Source organism: Oncorhynchus masou, chromosome 21 (assembly GCF_036934945.1).
Source record: "Oncorhynchus masou masou isolate Uvic2021 chromosome 21, UVic_Omas_1.1, whole genome shotgun sequence".
NCBI classification, from domain to species: Eukaryota; Metazoa; Chordata; class Actinopteri; order Salmoniformes; family Salmonidae; genus Oncorhynchus; species Oncorhynchus masou.
In genome coordinates, this window is record NC_088232.1 from 42,606,467 (window position 1) to 42,623,803 (window position 17,337).

Here is a 17,337-nt window from a genome sequence, read left to right on the forward strand (position 1 = left end):
TATAATTGAATAGGACAGAATAAAACAGAATATAATAGAATGGAACGGAATAGAATGGAACAGAATAGAACAGAATATAATAGAATGGAACAGAATATAGTAGAATGGAACAGAATAGAATAGAATGTAACAGAATAGAACATAATATAATAGAATGGAACAGAATATAATAGAATGGAACATAATGTAATAGAATGGAACAGAATAAAATAGAGTGGAACATAATGTAATAGAATGGAACAGAATGGAATGTTTTATTTTCAGTGTTGGAGGTAACACGCTACAGTAATAATATTACATTTTGTGGTAACAAGTAATATTAAACCTTTCCACTGCTAGAAACAAGAGGTCTTCACGGATCCACCTGTACCCGAATACCCTAGACCCAATCCAGATGTCACGGGTCTGGGTCACATCTGATTGTCACTTGTCTCGGGTATGTGTAATTTTAACTAACTTGTCCGGAAGGACCCATACAGATCCGAACGCGACTGTTGTAGTTGAGAGAGAGAGAGAATTTGGATCATTTTTGCTGCTGCTCGTTGCTTTCACGAGAGTGGCGCATGTAGATTGTTGTTGTTGGCCAATCATAAGTCATCAAAGAGGCAATAGGCTACAGTCAACCCTCCGTGTGGCGCAAAAGTGAGGCGATATCTAATCAATGTAGGATGGAATTAAAAGTTCAAGGCGAAGGACAGGCTAAAACCACTAAGAACAGGTAGGCTGCTACTTTATATTCTGAGTTGTTGTTGTTTGTAACTGTGTAGGACAAGAAACCGCATGTAGCCTAAATTTAAATTAGCCTAGCTAGCTAGCTTAACTAGCTTCTCCCAGTTTGATGCAGTCAAGACAGTTACTACGTCATCATAGGGGATGATAAATAACCTGGCTATGACAGCAAATCAACTATAGCGCGAGCCGGCTTGTTTGGTTGCTGTCTCTCGTCTCTGCCTCGTCTCTGTTCCCCATGTCACTTGCTCACACTCACAGTAGCCTACACACAAGCATGGCGCCTGCTAGAGCCTCACCTGTCTCTACATCCTCTCCAACGTGCTTTATCAGCTACGGTTAATACAGTAGCTTAAAAATCGACGTTTCTGCTGCTTCCCTCACTCGGAACGGATCCGACTAGGTTCATACGGAAGAGGTCTAGTTTTCCTCGGGTCCGTTCAGAATAGGTCTCTATATTTAAAAAAAAAATATTTATGCATATTTGGTCCGGATGGGAAAGCCCCAGGCCCATTCATTTCGAAACAGGTCAAATGTTTTGGACCCGTGAAGGCCTCGAGGTCCAATCGTCCAACATCCCTGAAACTTGATCACTGCTGCTGAGGATGACTGTAGACCTATCTCATCCAAAGTTTGATTCTAATGGTCCAGGAGGACAGCTTGTAACCCAGGGAGAGCTGAACCAGCTTGGAGCTGGGTATATAGCAGAGGAAATGTTGCCCTTATCCACAGTAGAATATGTCACTATCAACCTAATTGTGCTGGTGTACAGGCCTACGTAACGTAATGTTGATATTGTTTACATTGAGTGAGGACGTGCAGTGTTTTGGGTGTAACGAAAAAGTTATATAACGAGTAGCCTAATGAATTACGTTACCCAGGGAGTAATATGGAAAGTAATTCATTACTGATAAAATAAATAACGAGTAATAGCTAAGTGATATATAAAACATTTTGGCGTAACGGCCCACTGTTATTTTCACTATATGATCCAGGTTGTTTGATCCCAAATACCATGTCAGGGGTGTGTGTGTGTGTTGTGTGTGTGTGTGTGTGTGTTTTTGTCTGTCTGTGTGTGTGTCTGTGAATGTTGTGTAAATGTGTGTGTGAATGTGTGCGTAAATGTGTGTGTGTTTTTGTCTGTGTGTGTTCGTGTGTGTGTGTGTTTTTGTCTGTCTGTGTTCGTGTGTGTGTGTGTGTGTGTGTGTGTGTGTGTGTGTGTGTGGGGGTGAGAGACAGAAACAAAGTCTAGCTGTTACTCCGGTCTCTCCTGACAGAGAACAATGTTTAAATTTCACTCGGTGAGAATCAATACTATAATCTCTCATTTTGTAATCACGTTCACATCAAATTGATTTTCCTACTGCACATTGACCCCTACCGTCATATTAGCTCTTAAACAAGGCTATATAGCTCAACCTAGATTAATGGACGATGGCCTGAAAACCTGCCTGCATAGCTCACTGTACAGCCGTGGAGGGCTCAGGACCCCCCACCAAGGCTACGCCTCTACCCCCCTGACTAGAGGGCTACTCAACCGCGTGACGCTGTGCTGGTGTTAGCTAGACTAGAGGGCTACTCAGCCGCGTGACGCTGTGCTGGTGTTAGCTAGACTAGAGGGCTACTCAGCCATGTGACGCTGTGCTGGTGTTAGCTAGACTAGAGGGCTACTCAGCCGCGTGACGCTGTGCTGGTGTTAGCTAGACTCTAGAGGGCTACTCAGCTGCATGACGCTGTGCTGGTGTTAGCTAGACTAGAGGGCTAGCTAGACAGCCGTGCATGACGCTGTGCTGGTGTTAGCTAGACTAGAGGGCTACTCAGCTGCATGACGCTGTGCTGGTGTTAGCTAGACTAGAGGGCTACTCAGCTGCATGACGCTGTGCTGGTGTTAGCTAGACTAGAGGGCTACTCATCCGCGTGATGCTGTGCTGGTGTTATCTAGACTAGAGGGCTACTCAGCTGCATGACGCTGTGCTGGTGTTATCTAGACTAGAGGGCTACTCAGCTGCATGACGCTGTGCTGGTGTTATCTAGACTAGAGGGCTACTCAGCCATGTGACGCTGTGCTGGTGTTAGCTAGACTAGAGGGCTACTCAGCTGCATGACGCTGTGCTGGTGTTAGCTAGACTAGAGGGCTACTCAGCTGCATGACGCTGTGCTGGTGTTAGCTAGACTAGAGGGCTACTCAGCCGCGTGACGCTGTGCTGGTGTTAGCTAGACTAGAGGGCTACTCAGCCGTGTGACGCTGTGCTGGTGTTATCTAGACTAGAGGGCTACTCAGCCGTGTGACGCTGTGCTGGTGTTAGCTAGACTAGAGGGCTACTCAGCCATGTGACGCTGTGCTGGTGTTAGCTAGACTAGAGGGCTACTCAGCCGTGTGACGCTGTGCTGGTGTTAGCTAGACTAGAGGGCTACTCAGCCGTGTGACGCTGTGCTGGTGTTAGCTAGACTAGAGGGCTACTCAGCCATGTGACGCTGTGCTGGTGTTAGCTCGACTAGAGGGCTACTCAGCCGCGTGACGCTGTGCTGGTGTTAGCTAGACTAGAGGGCTACTCAGCCATGTGACGCTGTGCTAGTGTTAGCTCGACTAGAGGGCTACTCAGCTGTGTGACGCTGTGCTGGTGTTAGCTAGACTAGAGGGCTACTCAGCCGTGTGACGCTGTGCTGGTGTTAGCTAGACTAGAGGGCTACTCAGCCGTGCTGACGCTGTGCTGGTGTTAGGTGTTAGCTAGACTAGAGGGCTACTCAGCCGCGTGACGCTGTGCTGGTGTTAGCTAGACTAGAGGGCTACTCATCCGCGTGATGCTGTGCTGGTGTTATCTAGACTAGAGGGCTACTCAGCCGCGTGACGCTGTGCTGGTGTTATCTAGACTAGAGGGCTACTCAGCCGTGTGACGCTGTGCTGGTGTTAGCTAGACTAGAGGGCTACTCAGCCGTGTGACGCTGTGCTGGTGTTATCTAGACTAGAGGGCTACTCAGCCGTGTGACGCTGTGCTGGTGTTAGCTAGACTAGAGGGCTACTCAGCCGTGTGACGCTGTGCTGGTGTTAGCTAGACTAGAGGGCTACTCAGCCGTGTGACGCTGTGCTGGTGTTAGCTAGACTAGAGGGCTACTCAGCTGCGTGACGCTGTGCTGGTGTTAGCTAGACTAGAGGGCTACTCAGCCGCGTGACGCTGTGCTGGTGTTATCTAGACTAGAGGGCTACTCAGCCGTGTGACGCTGTGCTGGTGTTAGCTAGACTAGAGGGCTACTCAGCCGTGTGACGCTGTGCTGGTGTTAGCTAGACTAGAGGGCTACTCAGCCGTGTGACGCTGTGCTGGTGTTATCTAGACTAGAGGGCTACTCAGCCGTGTGACGCTGTGCTGGTGTTAGCTAGACTAGAGGGCTACTCAACCGTGTGACGCTGTGCTGGTGTTAGCTAGACTAGAGGGCTACTCAGCCGTGCATGACGCTGTGCTGGTGTTAGCTAGACTAGAGGGCTACTCAGCCGTGTGACGCTGTGCTGGTGTTAGCTAGACTAGAGGGCTACTCAACCGCGTGACGCTGTGCTGGTGTTATCTAGACTAGAGGGCTACTCAGCCATGTGACGCTGTGCTGGTGTTAGCTCGACTAGAGGGCTACTCAGCCATGTGGCGCTGTGCTGGTGTTATCTAGACTAGAGGGCTACTCAGCCGTGTGACGCTGTGCTGGTGTTAGCTAGACTAGAGGGCTACTCAGCCGTGTGACGCTGTGCTGGTGTTATCTAGACTAGAGGGCTACTCAGCCATGTGACGCTGTGCTGGTGTTAGCTAGACTAGAGGGCTACTCAGCCATGTGACGCTGTGCTGGTGTTAGCTAGACTAGAGGGCTACTCAGCTGCATGACGCTGTGCTGGTGTTAGCTAGACTAGAGGGCTACTCAGCTGCATGACGCTGTGCTGGTGTTAGCTAGACTAGAGGGCTACTCAGCCGTGTGGCGCTGTGCTGGTGTTAGCTAGACTAGAGGGCTACTCAGCCGTGTGACGCTGTGCTGGTGTTATCTAGACTAGAGGGCTACTCAGCCGTGTGACGCTGTGCTGGTGTTAGCTCGAGTAGAGGGCTACTCAACCATGTGACGCTGTGCTGGTGTTAGCTAGACTAGAGGGCTACTCAGCCATGTGACGCTGTGCTGGTGTTAGCTAGACTAGAGGGCTACTCAGCCATGTGACGCTGTGCTGGTGTTATCTAGACTAGAGGGCTACTCAGCTGCTTGGCGCTGTGCTGGTGTTAGCTAGACTAGAGGGCTACTCAGCTGCATGACACTGTGCTGGTGTTATCTAGACTAGAGGGCTACTCAGCCGCGTGACGCTGTGCTGGTGCATTAGCTCTACAACTATGAGATAGGTACTGTACTAGAGAGAGATAGAGAGCAGCCAGCTTTATCAGACCATCAGACGGAGGGGTATAATCAGCCATGACAATTAATCTGTCTTATTCCCGCTGTTTGTTTTAGCCCCCCCCTCCCTATTCTCTCTGGTGTGTTCTTTCTCTCTTGTTCTGTCTTTCTCCCCCCTCTGAAAAGAAAAGTGTTTAGTATTTCTTAATGTCCTCTCCACTGTTCAATCAACTAGTCTCCTCCCCCCACCACCAGAGTAGTGAACCATTTATATTTTAGTCATTTAGCAGACACTCTTATACAGAGCAACTTACAGTTAGTGAGAACATACATTTTCCAACCTTCAACCCTGGCTCTACGAACTGAGCTGCACGAGACTAGATCCCTGGATAATAGAAGGCAGGATTCCAGTGTGTGTGTGTGTGTGTGCGTGCGTGTTCCATTAATCTTCTCTAGCTGCCTGCTGTAATGACAGGCCTGCTGCCGGAACAATGGCCGAGGAATTAAAGAGGACATTGAGCAGTATTAGAGGAGTTAGGGATGCAGCACATTAAAGATAGAGCTGGATTCATCTCTCTATATACCTCTATATACCTCTATATACCTCTGCCATTCCATAATGCTTAGAAACCTTATATACATGTATGCAGTTATTATTGAACACCTCTATTCAACATATACACACTTATTAATTAACTGACACTCACTCTTTAACTATAACACACTTATTCACTAAGTAGCTCATACTCCAATTCAACCACCTTCACAGACCCACATTCACTTAACCTGAATTATACAAACTCCTACCAAATCACCTTCTTTGGACAGTACTACTAAGATGTTACTAGTCCTTTACACTGAAAAACCACACCCACATACCGACCAGTACATTCACGAGAACACACTCACTCCTTAACCCGAACTGACCCCTGGAGGCTAATCTAACCATCCACAACTCAAACTCTTATACACTCTATACACACCTCGCCGCTAAATTCTTATACACACCCCTCCTTCCACACAAACACACACATCCATTCAAACAGCCTCCTCCTAAGCGATGGAGTGATTACAGTCTTAGTGTCAATGTATCATTAAGAAAGAGTCTAGTGGTTCTAGTTAAATGACGCTCGCTGAACACGCTTCATCCTGGTTTTAACATTCATCAGAAGAGAGAGAGTATGTGTGTGTGTGTGTGTGTGTGTGTGTGTGTGTGTGTGTGTGATTGTACCCTCTTCTGGAGTAGTGATGCTCCAACTCACGTCTCCATCTCTACTGTCGTCACGGGGACTCTCGGTACAGCCAGCCCAGGTGCATGCTGTAACCGTGACAACATAGCGTGTAAACGGAGTCAGACCCTCCAACAGGCCTAAGAGAGACAGAGAAAGAGAGAGAAAGAAAGAAAGAAAGAAAGGAAAGAAAGAGGGAAATAGGCCCAGCCAAAACAAAGAGAGAGAGAGAGAGGGAGAGAGAGAGAAACAGGGGGAGAGAGAGAGAGACAGGGAGAGAGAGAGGGAGAGGGGAAGAGAGAGAGAGATGGGGAGAGAGAGAGACAGGGAGAGAGAGAGAGTGAGAGGGGGAGAGAGGGGGAGAGAGAGATGGAAAGGGGAGAAAGAGAGACAGGGAGAGGGGAAGAGAGAGAGCGACAGGGAGAGGGAGAGAGAGAGAGAGGGAGAGGGGGAGAGAGAGGGGGAGAGAGCGAGTGAGTGAGAGAGAGTGTGAGAGAATGGGGACAAGCGGGCAGGGAGGCAATTGTCACCCTTTTCTTTTCCAAATTTCAAGCCTTCCTCCTCTTCTGTGCAGACTAGAGTGGAGTTCTGTCGGCCCAATGTGTAGGCTTTCCAAACGCAGCATAATATAACCATCACTCTTAATAGGCACCAGCTTTATTATCAAATACTGATATCTAGCACATAACTCACACAGCGAAGAGAGAGACAGAGAGAGAGAGGAGGGGGAACAGGGAAAGGGGAGGGGGAAAGAGATGAAAGAAGAAGGTAGAGATATATAGCAGAAAGAGAGCAGTAGAGAGTGAGGGGGATCAGCTAATAGCCAGAGTGACTCCTGCTACACCCTTACTCCCTTCTTCCTGTCCTCCGCTCCCCCTCTTTCTCTTCCTCTGGTTTTCAAGGGTATTCCCCCAGGGAGTGCCCTCTCCTCTCTCTAGATGTATAGATACCAGAGGAGAGGAGACCCAGGCAGGCAGGCTGTGTGGGCCCAGAGTGTCAGTGTTGTCCAGGTATAAATAGGAGCAGGCAGACACACAGGGGCCGATCCTCTTTCTGCAACCTGAGAGGCCTCAGACAGATAAACACTGCCGGCTTCCTTTGAAGCACAATAAATATAAAATCCCCCCTTTCTTTTTCTCTCATGTGTTTCTTCTCTTTCTTTTTCTGTTTCCCTGACATGTGTCCTCTCTCTCTCTCTCTCTCAGGTCTGTGTGAAATTCCTGCTATATAAATATAATACCGGTGCATTCAATTTGTAGGGTCATTAGTGGTCCTCCTCTCTCTCTCCTAGAGTTTCACCCCTCTCTCCCCTATATAAATAGGCTACTTTCTCCAGGACCCCGCAGGCTGTAAATTACACACAGTAAGACCAGAGAAAGCGCTCGCGTTTAATTAATTTTTACAGTTAAAAATCACCAGGATTTATTTATTAAATTCATCATCATCTGAAACAGGCTCCTGTTGGAAGGGGTCGACCGAGGGGAGGAAGGGGTCGACCGAGGGGAGGAGGAGAGGGAAGAGGTGGTGAGAGGGAGATCTCTCAGATTTCTTTGAGTGGCTATCTGGCTCGCGCCAGATAGATGGCTGTCGTGTTGACTGGGCCGTGGGACGACCAGCGCTAAACAGCCTATCTGTCGCGCTGTAATTGGCTAGGTGTCTCTCTCTCGCTCTCTTCCTCTCTTCTCACTCACCCATATTTTAATTCAATTAGGCCCCACTCTACTCCCATTACACACTCATTTGCTTCCTGTGTTTTTATCTGTGGGAGTAATTCTACGTCGGGTGTCAGGGCCATCATAAATTAACATGGCCTTATCGCCGCTCACCTCAGCGTGTGCCAGGGAAACAGAGAGGGGGAGGGGGGGGGGGGGGGAAGAGGAGGGCCAATCTTCCTATTTGCCCAGAGACATGGCAGAGAGGATGGGAGAAGTGACGAATCATAGAGACGGCATCATCATCGTAAAAGAGATAAAGTGAGAGGGGAGGAGAGAGGTGGAGATGGAGAGTTCTCTAATATGACATCACTGGTATCTGGGCTAGACCAGCTCATGTGGTTGCCAGCATTAGTCCCCCTTTTTCCCCGTCCTCCCCTGAGTGTGTGTTTGTGTGTGTGTGTGGGCACCTCCTTGCATCCGTGTGTGCGTGCCTCTGTGCATGTATGCAAGTGTGTGTGTGTCTTACTTGTGTGGTTACCAGTGGACAGGTAGGAGGCAGTAACAGGTGTTGAGTCAGGCTGATCCAGGTTGTAGGCCGTCAGTTCGTACCTGTCAATCACTCCTCTCGCCTGGAGGGGCGGAACCCAGCTCACCTGGACACTGAAGCCACTCCCACTCTGGAGACTAGAGGGAGGGGCAACACTCTGGGGAACTGGAGAGAGAAAGGGGGGGTAGAGCAAGAAAGAAGGGTAGAGTAGAGAAAGGCAGAGGATAAAAAAGGCAAAGAGAGAAGAGAACATTTAGAATTTAGAACATTTAGGGAAAGAGGTCAAATGAAAAAAGGGTGGGAAAGAGAGGAGAGTCGGAGAGAAGGAGAGAAAGAGAAGTTTAGCGCAATAGAGTTAGAGGGGCAGAAAGAGAGTGTCAGCCCACATATTTCCCTTTAATAGAGCCATTAAATCAAAACTAACCATTAACATAAATACAATTTATTAGAGTTGTAACTTTTTCAGCAATAATTTAATACATCCACCATATTTCACAGTAATCAGCCTCTCTGCCCCTCTCACCACCTCCTCCCTGCTTCTCTCTCTCCCTCTACCTCTACCCCTCCCTCCCTCCCTCCCTCCGTATTAATGATGATGTTTGGCAAGGCAGGGAGAGACACAACACGAGCCCTCTGTGATATAACTGTACCGTAGCAGGACATCCCAGGTCAACAGTCTTTAACATACCAGATGAAAAGGGAAATCCTCTGGTGTCTCTCCATGCAAGGATTATCAATCTCAGTTAACATGGGCAATATCACTCATATGATTTCTCATGATGTAATTGTAGGATTGTATAATGTGTGGTATATGTTGCATATACAGTATGAACCTGAATTCACCCTATTCTGCCATGTTGTCACGTTCGTTGTAACGAGGAGACCAAGGTGCAGCGTGATGAGAATACATTCCTCTTATTTATTTAACGAAGAACACTTGAACACTTGAACAAAACAACAAAACGAATGTGAAGCTATAAACAACTAGTGCTGACATGCAACTATACGTGACAGAATAACCCACCAAACCAGGACCAAGCAGCGTGAAAAGGAGGAACAGCGATTAATGGGGAAATGGACCTGGGAGGAGATATTAGATGGAGCAGGACCCTGGACACAGCCGGGGGAGTATCGCCGTCCTAAGGAGGAGTTAGAGGCAGCGAAAGCGGAACGGCAATACTACGAGGATAAATACCGGAGAATCGAGGAACAGCGAAGATATGAAGGTACACGGCTAGCACGGAAGCCCGAGAGGCAGCCCCAAGATGTTCTTTTTTTGGGGGGGGGGGGGGTGAAACATGAAGAAATTGGCGGAGTCAGGTAGGAAACCTGAGCCAAATCCTCGTGCTTACCGTGGGGAGCGTGTAACTGGTCAGGCACTGTGTTATGCAGAGATGCGCACGGTGTCTCCAGTGCGCTATTCTAGCCCAGTGCGCTCTATTCCAGCTCCTCGCATTGAAAATAAGAATGTTTTTAACTGACTTGCTAGTTAAATAAAAGGAGGTAAAGCCTGGAGATATAATGTGGATTGTTATAGTCTTGTTTTCTCTCTTTCTCTCTGTTTCTGCACTCTTCTCTGTCTATCAAATTCAAATTCATGCTGCTTTATTGGCATGAAAAACATTGTGTCAATATTGCCAAAGCAACAATGTATACAATATACTGTATATCGTAATAAAATTATAAACAATAACAAATAATAATGATCCATGCAGTGATGGTCCCCAGCCTGGGGTCCCCATCGAGGGTCCCCAGCCCGGGGTCCCCAGCCCGGGGTCCCCATCGAGGGTCCCCAGCCCTCAGTGTAAAGAAGGGGGGAGGCGTCTAGAACCTAAGCCGCCACCAAGGTTAGATGCCCACCCAGACCCTCCCATATATGTTTAGGTTTGCGGCCGGGAGTCCGCACCTTTGGAGGGGGGTACTGTCACGCCCTGACCTTAGTATTCTTTGTTTTCTTTATTATTTTGGTCAGGTCAGGGTGTGACGAGGGTGATATATGTGTTTTTGTCCTGTCTAGGGTTTTTTGTATGTTTATGGGGTTGTTTCTAGTCTAGGTGTTTTTATGTCTATGGTTGCCTCGATTGGTTCTCAATCAGAGGCAGCTGTTTATCGTTGTCTCTGATTGGGGACCATATTTAGGTAGCCATATTCCTTGGGTATTTTGTGGGTTATTGTCTATGTATAGTTGCATGTCAGCACTAGTTGTTTATAGCTTCACATTCGTTTTGTTGTTTTGTTTAAGTGTTCAAGTGTTCCACGTTAAATAAATAAGAGGAATGTATTCTCATCAGGCTGCAACTTGGCCTCCTCGTTACAACGAACGTGACACATGTAAATGTAGGCATGCACGCACAGAGGAATGCACACACACACAGACAAAATCCCCCCCAGCCACACGCACACGTTCATTTGTCTGGGTGTTGTAGTGAGCGAGGTAGCGAGCAGCTCCCATTTGTACAGTGCAGTGTGTGTGACAGAGGAACATATGATAAGGTATCAGGCCTCTCCATCTCATCTGGGTGACTGGAACACATATTGGCCTGCTAACAGCAGGATGGAGAATGGGCACTACAGTATGACACTAACTAATAACAGGGAGGTCTACCGGAGAGAGCGATAGAGAGAGAGAGAAGGAGTGGCAGGTAGCCTAGTGGTTGGAGCGTTGGGCCAGTCACTGAAAGGTTGCTGGATGGAATCCCCAAGCTGACAAGGTACAAATCTGTCGTTCTGCCCCTGAACAAGGCAGTTAACCCACTGTTTCCCGGTAAGCCGTCATTGAAAATAAGAATTTGTTTTTAACTGACTTGCCTAGTTAAATAAAAGGAGGTAAAGGCTGTAGTTATAATGTGGATTGTTATAGTCTTGTTTTCTCTCTTTCTCTCTCAGTTTCTGCACTCTTCTCTGTCTATCAAATTCAAATTCATGCTGCTTTATTGGCATGAAAAACATTGTGTCAATATTGCCAAAGCAACAATGTATACAATATACATTGTAATAAAATTATAAACAATAACAAATAATAATATAAAATGGTAGTAAATAATAATACAAAATTAAATACAAAAATAATAACAATAAAATGGTAACAGTCAATAGAAGAATGTAATGTAATAAATATAAGAATCTAAATATGGAAAATGAAACTAGAACTAACTTATAACTAAATAACGGTTATCTTCACCATTTCATCAGTACTACAACTACTATCATCATTACCACTACCACCACTAAACTGCTATCATTACCACCCATACCACTACTATTTAAACAACAGATATAATGGTAATAACAATAATAGTAAAAGCAATAATAGTAATAATAAGTAAGTTACTGCTTACTATACAGATGTTATTATTCTGTGTCCCTCAGGCTATAGCAGGCAAATGCATATTTGGCTGCAAGAGGAGCCAATGCTCCTTCGCCCATGAGTATTTTTTGTTTTTTCTCTGGGTTTAATAAGTTACAATTTTGAATAAATGTAGTCATTTCTGTGAATAATGAATCTCTTTGTGAGGAATATTTATCACAGTAAAGGAGAAAGTGCATCTCTGTCTCTACCTCCCCTGTTATGCAGTGACCACATACACGCTCCTCTTTGGGTAGCTATGTCTTTTTATGTCTGCCAATCGGTGGTCACTCAACCTCTACTTGGTATCTGTCTCTGCTTCGTATCTCTGACAAAGTAGAGATAATCAGTCAGTTCATATTCTCTGTTTAGGGTCAGATAGCAATTTAGTTGGCTTTGGGATTTTGTTTCGTTTTTTCCATTGTTGTAAATATGAGTCCTTTGATTGGTTCATGATTTTGCTTATTGGAATTATTTCTTTTGAAGCAGTGCTGGTGTCAGCTTGGTTGGTGAGGTCCAACACCAGCTGACTGACGAGGGCCAACACCAGCTGACTGAGTGGGCTTTTTCTGGGCTCAGCTTGGTTGGTGAGGTCCAACACCAGCTGACTGAGTGGGCTCGTTTCTGGGCTCAGCTTGGTTGGTGAGGTCCAACACCAGCTGACTGAGAGGGCTCGTTTCTGGGCTCAGCTTGGTTGGTGAGGTCCAACACCAGCTGACTGAGAGGGCTCGTTTCTGGGCTCAGCTTGGTTGGTGAGGTCCAACACCAGCTGACTGAGAGGGCTCGTTTCTGGGCTCAGCTGAATTTGGACTTGAATTTAGATGTAGCCAAAATGTTAATGATCTTTTCTGTATTTTCATTACTACTGGAAAGCGGCCCAATTCTGCCTTACGTGCATTAGTTGGTGTATTTCTCTGGACTTGTAGATTTTCCGACAGAATTCTGCATGTAGGGCTTCAATTGGATGTTTGTCCCACATTTTAAAGTCCAGTTTATTGAGTGGCCCCACAACCTCACTTCCGTAAAGAGCTATTGGTAGGATTACACTGTCAAATATTTTGGTCCAAATTCTAACTGGGATGTTAATTTTGAATAATTTCATTTTTATTGCATACAATGCTCTGCGGGCTTTTTCTTTGAGTGCATTCACTGCCATAGTGAAGTTTCCTGATGTAGATATGATCAGACCAAGGTAGGTGTAATTTTTAGTGTGTTCAATTATGTTGTTGTTCAGGGTGAATTTATATTTGTGCTTCTGACCTGTTTTTTTAGGGGAAATTTACTGCCAGGGCCCAATTACGGCAATATTGCTCTAAAATATTAATGTTCTGTTGAATACCTTCTTTGGTTGGTGATAGAAGTACTGAGTCCTGGGGCTGGAGAATGGTCCAACATGTCTGCTAATTCATTGATATAAATGATGAAAAGATTTGCACTCCAACTGCAGCCTTATCTCACACCTCAATGTTGTGGAAAGAATTCTGTTCTTTGTTTTTTTATTTTTTTATTGCACACTTATTTTCTGTGTACATACATTCATACACCTTACCACCAAGCCCACTTTGGAGAATTTTATAGAATAGCCCTTTGTGCCAAATATAATGAAATGCTTTTTTAAAGTCAATAAAGCAAGCAAAGATTTTGCCCTTTTTTTTTGGTGGACATGTTTAGTAATTAGTGTGTGTAAGGTGTATATATTGTCAGTAGTGCGATGATTGGGGAGAAAGCCCATTTGAAATGTACTTATTACATTTTTGTCTTGAAGAAATGTTTGAATTCTTGAATTCAAAATGCTACAGAAAACCTTTCCCAAGTTGCTGTTTACGCAAATTCCCCTGTAATTATTGGGGTCATGATTTGTCTCCACTTTTGTGGATAGGGAAGATGAGCCCTTGGTTCCAGACATCAGGGAAGCAGCCAGAAGTTAAAACCATGTTGAACAATTTAAGTACAGCATTTTAACACTCTAACACTCTGTCACTATCTTCTCTGTCTAAGACTGTCACTCTCTTTTCTCTGTATGTCATTCTCTATCACTCTGTCTCTCTCTCTAACACTATCACTATCTTCTGTCTAACACTCTGTCTCTCTCTCTCTATCACTCTGTTTCACTTTCTCTGTCACGCTGTCTCTCTCTCTTTTCTCTGTATATCACTATGTCTCTCTTTCTTCTCTTGGTCTATCACTATCTTCTCTCTGTCTATCACTCCATGGAAGGTTTGGGAATCGCTTCCTTTTAGGTGGCTGTAGAATTTTACATTGTTTTACATTGTACACAAAGGATATTTTTGCAGAATTCTGCATGCAGAGTCTCAACTTGCTGTTTGTCCCATTTTGTGAAATTTTGGTTGATGAGCGGACCCCAGACCTCACAACCATAAAGGGCTATGGGTTCTAAAACCGATTCAGGTATATTTTATCCAGATCCTAATTTGTATGTCGAATTTTATGTTCCTTTTGATGGCATAGAAGGCCCTTTTTGCCTTGTCTCTCAGATCGTTCACAGCTTTATGGAAGTAACCTGTGGCGCTGATGTTTAGGCCAAGGTATGTATAGTTTTTGTGTGCTCTATGGCATCGTTGTCCAGATGGAATTTGTATTTGTGGTCCTGGCAACTGGTCCTCTTTAGAGCAACATTATGTCTTACTTAGATCAACTGCCAGGGCCCAGGTCTGTGAAGAAGATATAGATGTTGCTATATGCCCTCCATGGTTGGGGACAGAAGCACTAGATCATCAGCAAACAGTAGACATTTGAATTCAAATTCTAGTTGGGTGAGGATGCTGCAGACTGTAGTGCCCTCGTCAATTCATGTATGTGATCCTCAACACAGGGGACCCACAAGGATGCGTGCTCTGTCCCCTCCTGTACTCTCTTATTGCGTGGCCACGCACGCCTCCAACTCAATCATCAAGTTTACAGACGACACAACACTAGTAGGCTTGACTAGCAACAATGACAACATGATGCCAGGAAAATAACCTCTAACTCAATGTCAACAAAACAAAGGAGCTGATCGTGGACTTCAGGAAACAGCAGAGGGAGCACAACCCTATCCACATTGAGGGACAGCAGTGGAGAAGATGGAAAGCTTCAAGTTCCTCTGTATACCCATCACTGACGATCTGAAATGGTCCACCCACAGACAGTGGGGTGAAGAAGGCGCACTAGCGCCTCTTCAACCTCAAGAGGCTGAAGAAATTTAGCTTGGCCCCTAAAACCCTCACAAACATTTACATATGCACAATTGAGAGCATACTGTCGGGCTGTATCACCGCCTGGTACGGCAACTGCACTGCCCGCAACCGCAGGGCTCTCCAGACTCCAGAGTGGGGTGTGGTCTGCCCAATGCATCACCGGGGGCAAACTACCTGTCCTCCAGGACACCTACAGCCCTCGATATCACAGGAAGGCCAAAAAGATAATCAAGGACATCAACCACCCAAGCCATGGCCTGTTCACCCTGCTATCATCCAGAAGGCGAGGTTAGTACAGGTGCATCAAAGGTGGGGCCGAGAGACTGAAAAACAAATCAAATTTCAAGGCTATCAGGCTGTTAAATAGCCATCACTAGCTGGCTTCCACCCGGTTACGCAACCCTGCACCTTAGAGGCTGCTGCCCCATATACATAGACTTGGAATCAATGGCCACTTTAATAATGGAACACTAGTCACTTTAATAATGTTTACATACTGCTTTACTCATCTCATATGTATATACTGTATTCTATTCTACTGTATTTTAGTCAATGCCACTCCGACATTGCTCAATCTAATATTTATATATTTCTTAATTCCATTCTTTTACTTTTAGATGTGTGTATTGTTGTGAATTGTTAGATACTACTGCACTGTTGGAGCTAGGAACCCGAACATTTTGCTACACCTGCAATAACATCTGCTAAATATGTGTACTGTATGTGACCAATAAAATTTGATTTGATTTAATGCAGAGGATTTTCCCAAGGTTGCTGTTGACTGAGCTGATTTCTGACGTGCTGTTCCTTCTTTTTCCGTAGCGTACTTCTGTATTGTCTTAGATTCACCATAGTGAAGGCAAACGGCTCAAGTTTTCTGGGTCTCTATGTTTTTTGGTTGGATAAGTTTCTCAATTTCTTTCTTAGGTTTTTGCATTCTTCATCAAACCATTTGACATTGTTGTTCATTTTCTTAGGATGTCTCTCTCTCTCACCCTCCTCTCTCTCTCTCTTCTCTCTTGCTCTCTCTTCTCTCTGTCTATCACTCTCTCTCCCTCCTCTCTCTCTATTCTTTCTGTCTATCACTCTCTCCCCCTCCTCTCTCTTCTCTCTGTCTATCACTCTCTCTCCCTCCTCTCTCTTCTCTCTTCTCTCTGTCCATCACTCTGTCTCTCCCTCCTCTCTCTCTTCTCTCTGTCTATCACTCTGTCTCTCCCTCCTCTCTCTTTCTCTGATCTCTGAGTGTCAAACATCCTACCAGACATGAATATAATGTTCCAGGTGTTACCTGTTTCCCTGCTGCGCCCACGTTCCCAGGGTCCTGTTGTCCATCCTCCCTCTCCCGACGCCACCACTCTGTACAGGTACTCTACACACACACGCACACACACACACACACACATAAAATCATCACATATTCAAGGTTACACACACAAACACGTGATCTAGCTGTGCGACTAAGGACGGATAGTGATGCTACAAAACACCAGGCAGGTAGACACAAATAATGTGTGTGTATAATAATAGCTTTGCTGTGCTGCTATATTCTGTTCCAGGCACAGGCACACAGGCACAGGTAGGAAGGTAGGTGGACAGACAGGGGTAGGCAGGCAGGCAGGCAGGTAGGAAGGTGGGGGCAGGTAGGAAGGTAGGTGGACAGACAGGGGTAGGCAGGCAGGCAGGCAGGCAGGTACAGGTAAAGGTAGGTGGACATCACATATTCAGGCAGGTAGGTGGACAGACACACAGGCAGACAAACAGATGGGGGCAGGTGAAGGTCTGGACAGACAGGGGTAGGCAGGCAGGCAGGCAGGCAGGCAGGTAGGTGGACAGGGGGTAGGCAGGCAGGCAGGCAGGATGGGGGCATAGTGGGGGCATGCTACAAAACACCAGGCAGGTAGACAGACAAATAATGTGTGTGACAGACATAAGACAGACAGACAGACAGACGGGGTAGACAGACAGACAGACTTTGCTGACAGACGGGGGTAGACAGACAGACAGACAGAGGTAGGTAGGGTACAGTGTGTGTGTAGGGTACAGTGTGTGTGTAGGGTACAGTGTGTGTGTAGGTTACAGTGAGTGTGTAGGGGCCTGCTGCTATATTCTGTTCCAGGCAGGCAGGCAGGTAGGTAGGTGGGGGCAGGTAGGAAGGTAGGTGGACAGACAGGGGTAGGCAGGCAGACAAACAGATGGGGGCAGGTAGGAAGGTAGGTGGACAGACAGGGGTAGGCAGGCAGGCAGGCAGGCAGGCAGGCAGGCAGGCAGGCAGGCAGGTAGG

The 17,337-nt window shown here is 46.3% G+C and overlaps 1 protein-coding gene across 1 annotated transcript in view; it reads right to left on the reverse strand.

The window, feature by feature from the left end:
* Positions 1 to 17,337, reverse strand: part of LOC135507509 (usherin-like) — a 474,271-nt gene that overhangs the window by 277,420 nt on the left and 179,514 nt on the right. Inside the window, 3 exon segments of the mRNA XM_064927019.1 lie at positions 6,314 to 6,451; positions 8,493 to 8,678; positions 16,345 to 16,425. Of these exon segments, the coding sequence (XP_064783091.1) occupies positions 6,314 to 6,451; positions 8,493 to 8,678; positions 16,345 to 16,425 (405 nt within the window).